The 14148-nt window shown below is 35.8% G+C and overlaps 2 protein-coding genes and 2 long non-coding RNA genes across 4 annotated transcripts in view; 2 read left to right on the plus strand and 2 right to left on the minus strand.

Annotated features, from left to right (window-relative positions):
- The window catches only part of LOC149588592 (UPAR/Ly6 domain-containing protein bou-like), a 105503-nt gene that overhangs the window by 67796 nt on the left and 23559 nt on the right, over positions 1 to 14148 (plus strand). The window lies entirely within an intron of this gene.
- Positions 846 to 7488, plus strand: LOC149588597 (uncharacterized). Its single transcript, XM_089862388.1, has 3 exons — positions 846 to 2205; positions 2298 to 2479; positions 7349 to 7488. The coding sequence occupies exons 1-3, from the start codon at positions 2111 to 2113 to the stop codon at positions 7453 to 7455; spliced, it is 384 nt and encodes a 127-aa protein (XP_089718514.1). The 5' UTR covers positions 846 to 2110; the 3' UTR covers positions 7456 to 7488.
- Positions 7135 to 9084, minus strand: LOC149588598 (uncharacterized). The gene is made up of 2 exons (XR_016379914.1): positions 8789 to 9084; positions 7135 to 7607 (listed from the first exon to the last, which is right to left on the minus strand). It is a non-coding gene; the product is annotated as an uncharacterized LOC149588598 (long non-coding RNA).
- On the minus strand, positions 10842 to 14005 carry LOC149588599 (uncharacterized). Its single transcript, XR_016379916.1, has 3 exons — positions 13427 to 14005; positions 11437 to 11502; positions 10842 to 10979 (listed from the first exon to the last, which is right to left on the minus strand). It is a non-coding gene; the product is annotated as an uncharacterized LOC149588599 (long non-coding RNA).

Genomic DNA, 14148 nt, shown 5'->3' on the forward strand with positions numbered 1-14148 from the left:
TAAATGGGCCACTGTGATTGTCTAAATTCGTTTCAGGGTTACCCAGTGTTTGAAATTCCTATCTATTGTTAGAATTAAGGTTCAAGACTTACCATTCAGGCGTTGTGGGCCAAATTTCTTGTATTTGAAAGTTTTTAGACAGTTTTTAGCGAAATATTTCCAAATTGATTTTGGAAGGTTTGAAGACTTTGGACGAATTTTGGCGCTTTTCCGTTTAACCATAAACCAGAACGTTTTTTTTAGTGAAGCCAAGGCTTGTCTTCTTTCTATGGATGCCGGGCCTCGGACATTGGCTCGTAACTCCGCTCTTCATGTTTGATCTTAAAAACTAACTTGTCCAGACCCTTAATTAATTCAAAGGAGTGCTTCAAACTCTGACAAATCCGAAAAGAGCCGCGAAATTCAGGGCTTGAGCTGATTTTAAATTCCAACGACTTCAAACTCTAAGCCTTGGACTTTCTGCGAGAAATGACAACAGTCGAAGTGTCATGTTTTCGTTCTCCTTTGAACGAAAATTCGACGGCCACGGATAACAATTCCTACCTAACGCGTTTTCCCGATTAACGCTGTAGCTTTGTAATAGCTTGTCTTGGTTAATTAATTAACAATTAATTTAAAATTGGATAGAAACCGAAGCGTCAGCGACACTCGCAGGAACATCGCTCTTTCATTGCGGCCATCTTGGTTAAAATGAAGCTACTGGCTCGAACTACGGGCAGCCAGAAGTTAAAACACGGAAAGGCTGGACAGAAGAACGCTTAAATTATTTGAAATTTTAGCAATTAATTTAATTTTAGTGGCTAATAAAATGAAGTGTAAAGAAAATGAAAGAAATTTCCGCCTGCACTGTAGTTAAATATTTTGGATTTTTGTTATATAATTGAAATAGAAAAAATATTATTATCGTTTGATTGTTGTATGACTAGAACAAAATTTTCTGATGTACAGCTCTGAACAGTGAACACTAGAATATGTAAGAGCATAGCCCACTCGATCGCGCACTCGACAACACAAGCTGCTCGCGCTAGAACCCAAAGTTAATTCTATGGTTCCATGGAAGGAGGGGGATTTTTTGGACAATGACCCGAAATTTTAATGAGACGTGTGTTTTGACGTGTTTTATTATTCTAAAAAGTATTCAAGCTTTAAGAGTCTATAGATTTTTTTTTAATAAAAATTAATTTCCAATGTCAAAATTGTAAATTCAGTACTCATAACCGTTTTCGAAGATAAAAATCTCAACCCCATCCTCCTTGTCCAAAACATTCCTTTTAGAAAGTATTAGATTATACAAGTTTGTACCAGATTGTCTAGCCCATAATTAAGCCGCATCCTTAACGTACTCTCGCTATCCCTACTACAATAAATATACTTCTGGTGAATTATCCCTTAAAGGGAGGGTGAAGTGGAAAATCAAGTGATTTTTCTATCGATTCTTCTTCTAATTATAGGACCAAATAAATAGTCTGCACAGTCAAACATTCCGGAAATACGTCCGATGATTTTAAAATTACAATTAGGTTCAGATCTTAAAGATAATTTGAAATAAGTACCTCCGACCAATAGCGTAACGCCCTGCCTTTTTATTAACAAAATTCTCGTGGCACGCTCCGTATCGAATGAATTTATCGCGAGATTTGATAAAAATTTAGCGCGATGTGACAATCGTGGCGCGAGACAGAGCTAAAAGTGCACCTCTTTTTAGGGTAGAAATTAAATAAAATACGAATATTGTGGGAAAAGGTTATAATAAACAAACTAAATAGCAATAATTTGGAAAAGTAGCAATATTTTCGGGTTAAAACATACCCAATTTAGTAATATTTTGGAAAAGGGGGAAATTTACTCAGTTGATAAACCTTGATAATAACCAAAACAGGCGCACATTTAGCCGCTCATATTTTTCCAGTTGTAGGAATCCATAAACGCCGGTACTACTTTTTAAAAGTGAAGAAAAGTGTTTTGGGCTGTTTAGAAGACATTGTTAAATTATAATTAACTAAATTATTAGTTATATTAGAAAAAAGAAACAATAAAATTGAAACGCACGTTCCCGCCATATTTTGAAGTCTCAAGTCTGCCTAACTTCAGCAGCGCCATCTAGCGGTCCATGTTTGCAAGCAATAAACCTTTTCATTCTGGGTTCTTTTTGGGGGCGTTTTCCGAGACAACTGGCTGCTGCGATTTTCTGTCCGATATTTGCTGGTAAATATTTTGATTTTATTTATATTTTAAGGGTTAATTTGGATTAAATACCAATGTTTTATCGCAACCTATCGAAAATTAATCGTCGCAAGTGGAAAATTTATGCTTTACCGTGCCAAAAACGTTGGCACACTACGACCAAGGCTTAGCATCCCATTGACTTTTGGAGCCGCGTTGCAGGCTGCGTTGGCACACTACGACCAAGGCTTAGTACCCTATGTGTTTTGGACTCTTGGAGCCGCGTTGGCAGTGGAAGCTACAGAGATCTTTCCAGGTAAATGTTTTGTTTATATATTAAGGGTTAATTTAGATTAAATACCATAGTTTTATTGCAACCGAATGGAAGTGAAACGTTACAATTTGAAAATGTATCGGTAGGATTGCACTTTGCGTGACCCACCCACTAGAGTAGTGGCACTACATGTTAATGTCTCATAGAACATAACGTAGCCAAAGGCAGGGAGGTGCCATTACTCTATTAACAATGGTTTCTATATTAATTAGAAACCGTTCATTTCTGATATAAGGACGGAAATATAATGCGAGAAAAACTGTAATGTTTTGGGAATCAGATAATTGATAACAGTAAATTTTGCTAAATACGGATATATATTTGATAACGGCAAATTTTGGAAAAAGCCGTCAAATTATTCTGGAATTAGTCAGCATTAAAGGTGTCAAACTAGTCGGAAATTTTTTAAACGTACTTACCATTATTTTGGGAAAAGTGTCCAATTAACCTGGGAATTGATAAGTGTCCTCACCATTATTATTATTAAAAAATGTGTCAAATTATTCTGAATTTGATAAATTATTGGGAAAGTACCGAATGTCAACATCAATATTTTGGAAAAGGTGTCAAATTATTCCTGAGCTATGGAATTTTTAAATTTTACGGAAACCGTTCATTTCTGATAAAAGGATGTTGTTGAAATAAATTGACACCTTCTCCAAAATATTGATGTTGACGTTTGGTACTTTCCCAATAATTTCTCGCCTTTTCCAAAAGATAGTTGCAATAACTAGACGCCTCTTGTAAAATATAGTTGCAACAACTAGACTCCTTTTCTGAAATATTGCTGTTGACATTTTCCCAAACACACTCATTTACATTTGACAAATACCCCAAGGAGTTAACACATTTTCCCAAGATACTCCCATTTACATTTCACAAATACCCCAAGGATTTAACACATTTTTCCAAGATACTCCCATTTACATTTGACACATTTTCCCAAGATACCCTCATTTACATTTGACAAATACCCCAAGGATTTAACACATTTTCCCAAATTAATCCCATTTACATTTGACAAATACCCCCAAGGATTTAACACATTTTCCCAAGATACTCCCATTTACATTTGACACATTTTCCCAAGGATTTAACACATTTTCCCAAGATACTCCCATTTACATTTGACACATTTTCCCAAGATACCCTCATTTACATTTGACAAATACCCCAAGGATTTAACACATTTTCCCAAATTAATCCCATTTACATTTGACAAATACCCCCAAGGATTTAACACATTTTCCCAAGATACTCCCATTTACATTTCACAAATACCCCAAGGATTTAACACATTTTCCCAAGATACTCCCATTTACATTTGACACATTTTCCCAAGGATTTAACACATTTTTCCAAGATACTCCCATTTACATTTGACACATTTTCCCAAGGATTTAACACATTTTCCCAAGATACTCCCATTTACATTTCACAAATACCCCAAGGATTTAACACATTTTCCCAAGATACTCCCATTTACATTTCACACATTTTCCCAAGGATTTAACACATTTTCCCAAGATACTCCCATTTACATTTGACACATTTTCCCAAGGATTTAACACATTTTTCCAAGATACTCCCATTTACATTTGACACATTTTCCCAAGGATTTAACACATTTTCCCAAGATACTCCCATTTACATTTCACACATTTTCCCAAGGATTTAACACATTTTCCCAAGATACTCCCATTTACATTTGACACATTTTCCCAAGATACCCTCATTTACATTTGACAAATACCCCAAGGATTTAACACATTTTCTCAAATTAATCCCATTTACATTTGACAAATACCCCCAAGGATTTAACACATTTTCCCAAGATACTCCCATTTACATTTCACAAATACCCCAAGGATTTAACACATTTTCCCAAGATACTCCCATTTACATTTCAACATTTTCCCAAGGATTTAACACATTTTCCCAAGATACTCCCATTTACATTTGACACATTTTCCCAAGGATTTAACACATTTTCCCAAGATACTCCCATTTACATTTCACACATTTTCCCAAGGATTTAACACATTTTCCCAAATTAATCCCATTTACATTTGACAAATACCCCCAAGGATTTAACACATTTTCCCAAGATACTCCCATTTACATTTGACACATTTTCCCAAGGATTTAACACATTTTCCCAAGATACTCCCATTTACATTTGACACATTTTCCCAAGATACTCCCATTTGCATTTGACACATTTTCCCAAGGATTTAACACATTTTCCCAAGATACTCCCATTTACATTTGAAACATTTTCCCAAGGATTTAACACATTTTCCCAAGATACTCCCATTTACATTTGACAAATACCCCAATGATTTAACACATTTTCCCAAGATACTCCCACTTACATCTGACACACTTTCCCAAATTACTCCCATTTACATTTGACAAATACCCCAAGGATTTGACACATTTTCCAAAATAATGTTGAGTGAATTAAAAACGTTCCCGAAAAAATAACGGACTTTCCAAAATTTACCGTTATCAATTATCTAATTCCCAAAAAATTCAACAATTTTCCCAAAACATTGCAGTTTTTCTCGCATTTATATTTCTGTCCTTTTATCAGAAATAACCAGTTTCCGTAAGCTTAAAAAATTGCATAGCTATAACTCCTGCGCGAGTTCGTCAATTTCTTATAGTCCCCCTCCCCCCCCCCCGGCTTATGTTCATAAACAAGACCCTCCATAGGAATAGCATTACACCCAACTTTGGAGGTTCATAACTCTGGTTCTATTACAGATGGGAAGATGCCCTTTGAGTATGTTTTAGTCCTATTTGCCCCCCCCCCCATCCAACCATAGTAAAATCTTGGGGATCGAGTAAAAAGGGGCCGAGTAATTGAGAAAAATGTTCATAAACAGACCCTCAATAGGAATAGCATTACACCCAACTTTGGAGGTTCATAACTCTGGTTCTACTAGAGATGGGAAGATGCCCTTTGAGTATGTTTTAGTCAGGGCCGGATTAGAGGGGACGAGGGGGTACTGGCCCACAGGCGCAAGGCTTGTTGGGGCGCATTGATTTAAACTATTCTCCCTTAGCAACATTTGCTGTTCCTTTTTTTGTGGACTTAAGGGGGCGCGCATAATCTCGGCCCCCGGGTGCAAAATGGCTTAATCCGTCCCTGAAAATACTTGTGCCATTTAAGTTGATAGTAATTTTAATTTGTATTTGATAGTTTGAATTTTATTTTTTATAGCTATCATGCGTTTCCAAAGGAGCAATTTATGTTGGATTCTAGACTGAATAACTATTTATTTGGCAAAAAATGGCACCTAATATTAATCAGGTCAATAAACCCAGTACAATTCCATTCTTAATTCGGATCTACGCTTAGATTTTATTCTTTGAAACTGAATCTCTTTACAAAACCTATTTAGACAGCGTGTGAAACATTTTAGGCCATTAGTGCAATAATTAAGTCTTATTAATAGTAATTATAGCAATATTAACAGGACAATTCCATTCTTAATTCGGGCCTACACTTTGATTTTATCCGTTGAAAGGGAATCTCACTAGCAAAACTATTTAGACAGCCTGTGAAGCTATTATTAGGCTATTTAGTTTATTATTTATTATTCTATTTATTGTTAGAAGGGAAGCGCTGTGTCCTTTAATTTTTAGGGATTTTTCTTTTCGCCAGGACATAAATAAAATCTTACTTATGGAATAGGTGAACACTGGTCCTAGCCCTCCCTTTTAAGAATAATGAACGCGTAATCAGGATTTCAAGGGTGAGATTCCCTTTGCGGTATTAAGGTATCTAGTTTATGGTTTTAATTATATTTTTAGAGGAAAAGCGTTTGGCAACTCGTTGAGGGCGTTTTGTAGGATCTAAATAAATTTCTGATTTAGGTTTAAGGTAGAAGGTTGCTTATACGCTTTCTCCTTTAAAAGTAAACACGATTTTAAGCGGGTTTAAGGTGAGGCTTAGCTTTTTATGGTATTCTTTCCCTATTAATGTTACGAGTGTGCCATTTATTTGCCAAATAATAGTCATTTGTCTTATGCCGGAACCTTGAACGTCGCATCATGCGAGAATACTCGAGTGGATTTTCGTATTAAGGTAATTAATTTCAAGTTATTCGTGTGCCTTTTTCCAAATATTAATTCGAATTTTTCTTGCGCAGGAAGAATTGGACGTCTGCGAGTGGACTTTCATTGGAAATCCCTTGCTAAGGACGAAGTTTCCTGGTTTTGGGGGCTCCACAGCGGGCCTTAGTTTAAATTTAATGTTTCCCGAATTGAACAGGGACTTGTTAAATTTAAATTTGGGCCCGCAGGCCTGACGTTAGGCCTGGTAACTTGTGTTCAATAAAAAGTTTCGTTATTAGACTAGGTTAAAAAAAACAATCAATTTACTTATAACGTTTTTTTTTTACCTTTTTTATGCTTTTTTTATTGTTTTTTTAATAATTTTTTTATTTTTTAATAAATTTTTCATAAAAAATTAATTTTTTTTGTAAAAAAATTTTTTTTTAATGTGTGTTTTGCTTGTTTTTAAGTAAAATTTTTAAAAAAAGGGGTCAAAAAACCCCCCCTAAGTCCAGACATTAAAAAATTGAAGCCAAGTCTAGTATCGTAAAAATTTAAAGAAAAGAAAGAACGAGGTTTAAGGCAAAATTTATTCAATAAGAAACAAAAAAACCAAGTGTTTACAAAAATTTCGAACAAAAAAAATCATTAAAGAGTTATGTAAGTTAAAGTTTGAACGCGAAAAAAATAATAAGTAGTTACATATAAAATGGCAAGCAAAAAAACTAAAATAAGTGGTTACATGTAAAATTTTCAAGTAAAGAAGTTGAATTTTGTGTCTTCTAGCTTCGATGATTTTCTCCGTAACTTCGACTCGAATGTTGAGAGAGATTGCCAAGTCCGGAAGAAGACATCGTGTAACGGAATCCAACAAAGCTTGTCATCGGGAATGATACATAGCAAGTCCAGAACAGCGGAAGTCATCGTGCAACGTTAATCCAACAAAGGATGTCATCAGGAATGATAAGTCTCGGGATCGCCAGTTATCGGGAAAGATACATCATATAATGACCAGACACAGAAAATCCAAGAATATCAGCTGCATCTATAAATGAAAACATATTAATAACACATCTTAAACTATTGCCTACTTTTGGGTGGTCCTTAATTAAAAAAAGGGCTACTAAATTTAGAGAGAAAGACCAATTACCACCGACTAATTGCCACCCTGAATAAAGAAGGCTTGACTACCGTTGATTCCCACCCTTAAATAATTAAATACTCTGGCTAACTAATTATTTACCTTAGTTGAATAGAAAATAATTTTAGGAAAACCTTACATTTAATTTTAAATTATGTAATTTAATAATGAAAATAATTTAAAACATCCCCTACTAATTTTAGGAAAACTGCCATTTAAATTTAATTGCGTGCCCCTTATAATAGCTTCATAATTTAAAATATCCCCTAAATTAAGTTTATTAAAAGCTGCCATTTATTTATTTAAAACTATTGCCACAGGTAGAACCCATAAATAATAACTTGAGTCGAAATGGGACAAGGCTTAACTTAGGCTTAGGGCAACTGTCCTCGTGTCTTAAAATTATCTCTGCGGAAGTTGATTTTCGAAAATCTGTCGCTTTGTCTCCAAATTAATTAACAATAGCCCCTAAACTAATTTAAGAAAAACCTGCTAACTATTTATTTTAAAACTATTCCCACAGACAGACCCCGTAAATAACTAGGGTTTAAATTGGAAAAGGCTTAGGGCAACTGTCCACGTGTCTTAAAATTCTCTCTGCGGAACTTTATTTTAGAAACTGACGCTTTGTCTCTAAATTAATTAACAATAGCCCCTAATCTAATTTTAGGAAAACCCGCTATTTATTTTAAAACTATTCCCACAGACAGACCCCGTAAATAACTAGGCTTTAAATGGGACAAGGCTTAATTTAGGCTTAGGGCAGCTGGCCTCGTGTTCTAAAATTCTCTCGGCGGGACCTGATCTCCGAAAATCTGTCGCGTTATATCTAAATTAATTACGTACCCCTTTCAATAGCTAATAATAGGCCCTAAACTAATTAAGGGATTCTCTTGTACAGCATCTCGTTGTAAAATTTTATTTGTGGTACTTGATTTGTAATAAATAAAATTCACTAACATTTTTTTATAAATAAATAAAATTCACTAACATTTAACACTACTTAATTAATTTAAGCAATTGAAATAAAATAAATAATTTAAGGGGGGCTAGATGAGTTTGGATTATTATAAAGTTAGGCTTACGGACTGTTAAAGCACCACGAGGCCAAGCAATGGCCGCTAAGTACGTTGAAGAGCTTCGAATTCAGCTTGCATCCTCGGGAAGAACGATCAGCAAAATGGCGGAACGATCAAGATTCAACTTCAAAAGCCGGGGTCACGATCAGCTGAACGGGAGAGGTTTTTCCAAGCGACTTTCCTCGACGGCTTGCGGGAACGAATGAACTGCATGACCCGTATCGATCATCTGAGTGGGAGAGGTTTTTCCAAGCGACTTTCCTCGTCGGCTTCCAGGCATCAAATGAGCCGGCTGACTCGAACGATCAACTAAGTAAATTTCCAACGTTGCGGTGGCGCTAAAAGCTCCTATGCGCGGACTCGGGTGCGCCATATCCCAGGCATGAAATTCAAATAGCTGAACACCGCTAGGCCTACTAAATGAATGAACGCTAGGCCTAAATGAATGAAGGCTAGGTAAACTGAATGGACAATCATTACCTATTACCATTAAAATCTGTCGTGACGTCACAAGTCAATTACCTCGTTGACGTCATAGCTGACGTCACCGGATATGACGTCATAGGTGACGTCACCGGATATGACGTCATGACACGTCACCGGATATGACGTCATGACACGTCACCGGATATGACGTCATGACACGTCACCGGATATGACGTCATTGATCACGTCATCGGATTTGACGTCATTGGTCACGTCACCGGATATTACGTCGTTGGCCACGTCACCGGATATGACGTCATAGCAAAAATTTACCATGCTTTAGATGTCAGTAAATACGTAACTACGTACACAGCGCCCCTAGCGGCAATTTATGAACTATCTATTGCTTACACGAATGTCTAGCAGAATTTTATCATGTTTTAGATGTCAGTAAATACGTAACTACGTACACAGCGCCCCTAGCGGCAATTTATGAACTATCTATTGCTTACACGAATGTCTAGCAGAATTTTATCATGTTTTAGATGTCAGTAAATACGTAACTACGTACACAGCGCCCCTAGCGGCAATTTATGAACTATCTATTGCTTACACGAATGTCTAGCAGAATTTTATCATGTTTTAGATGTCGGTAAATACGTAACTACGTAAACAGCGCCCCTAGTGGCAAATGTGTTAATGCTTAATTATCTGTTAATATTAATAATAATATTAATAAGTAACCCCAAATCCCTATCCCGTTTAAAATCACTAACGAGTTTTTAGTGAGTAGCCCCTCGATAATTACTCTTAATCCAGACGCACACACATAACCAAACACACAGTTATGTAACCAGCACTAGTTAAAGCATTAGTTTGTTTTACGTGGCTGCTACGACACGCTTCAGTGCAATCAAGAAGTTATATCAGTATCTCAGAGAGAAGGTATAAGATGCCTTTGTACTCGCGCGCCATAGTCCCAGTTCCCCTTTCAAAATACAAGGGGGGACGGAAAAGGAGGCGCCGGGCTATTTCGCCTCTCCTCAGTCGGAAAATACGTAATTTTCGTCACTCGCGTCGTCGCGCTGACGTGGGTTTTCAAGAACCAATGAGATGCTGGTTGTAATTTAGAGACAGGGATTAACTCCGGACCTACGTTTGGACTGGAGATAAAGCTGGAAATCTGGCGAATTTATACCTTCTCTCTGAGATACTAGATATAACTTCTTGGTGCAAAACACTTCGAATAAAATCATTCATTATAACTTTGAAACTGTATTCAAAATATTCATACTCGACTGACGGCTCTACTATGTTGAGCAAGCACTTTAATCATACTCTAATTCAGAGGTATGAATCAAGTTTCTATACCTTAGCAACTAACTATAATTAGTAAGCTTACAAGTAAAAATAAATTTATCAGGCACACTTATAAATATTAATTGAATGTTTTATTTCGAAATCTATTCCATTTGATACATTCGGAATTAATAAAACTTTGTAATTAAAATACTTTTCAAAAATGTGATAATCATTCATTATAACTTTGGTTTAAAGTCTTTTATTCTTTTTATTATTTGACGCCATAGCTATAATTAATAAGCTTATAAATAGAAAATAATTTTATCAAATAATGTTTTATAAATATTAATGCAAGTTTTTATTTTGAAATATATTTCATTGATATATTAGATTTTATTAAAAAGATTAATAATGAATATAACAAGAATACTTTTATAAACGTGTAACTTCCGAGTGTTGAGTCCAGGTACTGAAAATAATAGGAAAATTTCTATTATTAACAAATTTTAATCGGCTTAGAATTTCCACTGTTTTTCCACGCTAATATCCTACGGTGGAAAACGGGTTGTTAGGATGGAAAACCAGGGTATTTGGTGGCAAAACGTAGCATTATGCTTTTGCGTCAAGATCGGAAGCGCGTAAAGCCACTGAGGCCAGAATGAGCGAGTGTTTAGCCCCTCGGTGACACTATAAACTACTTCAATCTCATTATTAAATTATGCTTTGTCCGACATTTACACGAAATCGCGTACGCTTCTCGCGAAATCTTTGAAGAAATCAATCAATTACGAAATCAAAGCGGAAATTCCGAACTCTTCTGCGACATCAATGAAGAACTCACAAAATATTTGCGACATCACGAAATTCCGTACGCTTTTTTGGTATAGTCCGACCCCTCGTATGCCTCAAAACATAAACATTTATACCAATATGGCTACAAGTAATGAAGTAACGCCGGAATTGCCAGGAACGTTTGAAACAATACCGAACATCTGCAATTATAATAAATAAATGAATTAGTTCTTCCATGATAGAACTAAACAGAAATATTCAATTAATTTGCTCGAATCGGCAAATAATAATGCTTCAACACCAACGATTTGATTATCCATTTTATATCACCAATTAATCCCTATCACTTTTAAAAGCATGCATCAATAAAACTCACCAATGAAAGAAAATCTTCATTAGTGAATAGCCCCTCGACGCGCTGCTTTTAACAGTGCTAAAAGAATTACCGTGGACCACTAAATAACCCTTATTCCCAATCCCTTTTAAAATCGGCAATGATTTTTTTAGTGAGTAGCCCCTCGATGCTCTACATTCAACGTTTCTAAAATCATTACACGCAACCCTTAAGAAATTCTTACAAAAATTACCTTTTAAAATCACTAACAAAATTCCCTAACGAGTGAAAATTACAATTGGTGAGTAGCTCTTCTTAAACAATGCTAAGATGATTACCTCTAAGTATACCTCAATCCCAATTCCGTTAAAAATCGACGAGTTTCGAGTGAGTAGCACCTCGATGATTAATCGCAATCCAAACCTAACTCCTAATCCTGATCCTCATCCAATTTAAATCACCAATGAATCGCTAATCCATTTAAAAGCATCAATGAAAGACACCAATGAATCCCTAACCCTTTTAAAAGCATCAATGGAAATCACCAATATATGATAATTTTATTAATAGAAGAACAAAGTTTTCGTGATTATCCCCTCGATGAGTTACCTTTAACAGTGCTAAAATGATTACAAACGAAACACTCAATTAATACACGCGCAGAAAGATAGTTTACAACGTAGACTTATGGCCACGCATATTTATCGCATCTTATAAATTAATTTTTAACATTGACTTATGTCCAGGAGGGTTTGAAAGAGAAAGAATTCGGTAAAACACCGAACTTGAGTTCTTTCTTTGTGTAAATTCCGAAGTTTTTGTTTTATCAAGAAGTGATATCTAGTTTATTAGGGAGAAGGTATAAATTCGCCACATTTCCAGCTTTATCTCCAGTCCAAACGTAGGTCCGCAATTAATCCCCGCCTCTAAATTACAACCAACATCTCATTGGTTCTTGAAAACTCAATGACGAAATTTACGTATTTTCCGACTGAGGAGAGGTGAAATAGCCCGGCGGCCTCCTTTTTCGTCCCCTTGTATTTTGAAAGAGGGACTGGGACTATGGCGCGCGAATACTTAGGCATCTTATACCTTCTCCCTAATAAACTAGATATCACTTCTTGGTTTTATAGAAAGTTGTTCGGTTCTTAGAATATTCGTAGCTTAAAGGTGAGAAATTTTAAAGAGAGTATGAAGTTTCCCATTTTATGTAAGGCAATATGACAAATTTGTATGTTCATAAAAGACATACGGATATAACAGTTTGTTCATTAATTTTCTCACAGTGCATGCGCATTGTACGGTCATAGATAAATCACAATAAATGAAAAATATCAACGTAACTCAATTCATCCCTTTTCACTCTAAGTGTGTTCATTAATATGTGCAGAGTACATTCCCAATGCACTGTTATAGACAAATCATAATCCTCTCCCTTTAAAAATCACCAATCCCACTTTTCACTCTCCCTTTAAAAAGTCGACCGATACTTCTTCAGACCAAGTCAAACTAATAACCCCCCTCCATTGTTAGATGTACATCAAACGATGTGGCTAAAATACTTTAGCATACTTTCTCTTACTTGAGAAGTATAGACGGTTTACATACATGGAGGATTCATACCGTTTACTCCAGGAGGCCGGGCTACCTGGAGGACAAAAACCCGTCTGCTTTTGTCCTCCAGGTAGCCCGGCCTCCTCTAGTAAACGGTATGAATCCTCCATGTGTGTAAACCATCTATTATTACTGAAAGCTAATGTAGAGTTGAGAATATGTAAATCGAGTCTTACCTTTCATGATGCAACTAGGATGGGGGGATGAAGAGAAACGTCCAAAACGCGGGTCACGTCTCTTTATGGTTACTGAAAGAACACGGAAGGGATCAAAATTAAACACTTGCGCCCGTCTTTTCACAAACTATACATTTTTTAATTAATTTTTGGGACCCTTTTACGAACTGAAAGGGTATACCTTCCTCGATACAGAGATATTAATAATCTAGCCCTAGATTACGCGGGAATACAACTAAACAGTAATTTGTAATTAATTGAACTCCAAAATGAACTTTTTCCATTTTCCTTATCATTTTTCTACTCTTCTTTGTTTTTTAAAATATGTAATATTTTCAATAAATACATTTTTGAACTAAAATTGCGTTCACATAGTAAAGTTTGCTTGGTAGAAACACAAGGGTTCTTCTGAACTGGCTTTAGGGAATCAGGGATAGATTTAATTTTAGAAGTAGGAATGGAGAACGGTTTCGTTTCGTTTTACATGAGCGGCTAAATGTGCGCCTGTTTTTTTTATAATCAAGGTTATCAACTGAATAAATTTCCTCCTTCTCCAAAATATTACTAAAATGGGTTTGCTTTTACCTCAAAATATTGCTACTTTCCAATTTACGTCATTTCTAACCTAAAAAGATCGAGGCGCACTTTTAGCCACTCTGTGTATTTACTTCAGTCCGACTCATAGAGCGAGCAGCTTACGTCGTGTTGCGCGTGATCGAGTG

The sequence above is a fragment of the Phalangium opilio genome, unplaced genomic scaffold (genome assembly GCF_054372755.1).
Source record: "Phalangium opilio isolate 3A_F unplaced genomic scaffold, DU_Popi_V2 ptg000540l_1, whole genome shotgun sequence".
Classification (NCBI taxonomy): domain Eukaryota; kingdom Metazoa; phylum Arthropoda; class Arachnida; order Opiliones; family Phalangiidae; genus Phalangium; species Phalangium opilio.

Excerpts from the sequence above, each read along its gene's own strand:
- LOC149588597 (XM_089862388.1), top strand. The coding sequence starts at position 2,111 with ATGTTTGCAAGCAATAAACCTTTTCATTCTGGGTTCTTTTTGGGGGCG. Across the intron at positions 2,206-2,297 it reads TTTCTGTCCGATATTTGCTG|TGGAAAATTTATGCTTTACC; the intron begins GTAAATATTTTG and ends AATCGTCGCAAG. Across the intron at positions 2,480-7,348 it reads AGCTACAGAGATCTTTCCAG|CTTCGATGATTTTCTCCGTA; the intron begins GTAAATGTTTTG and ends TGTGTCTTCTAG.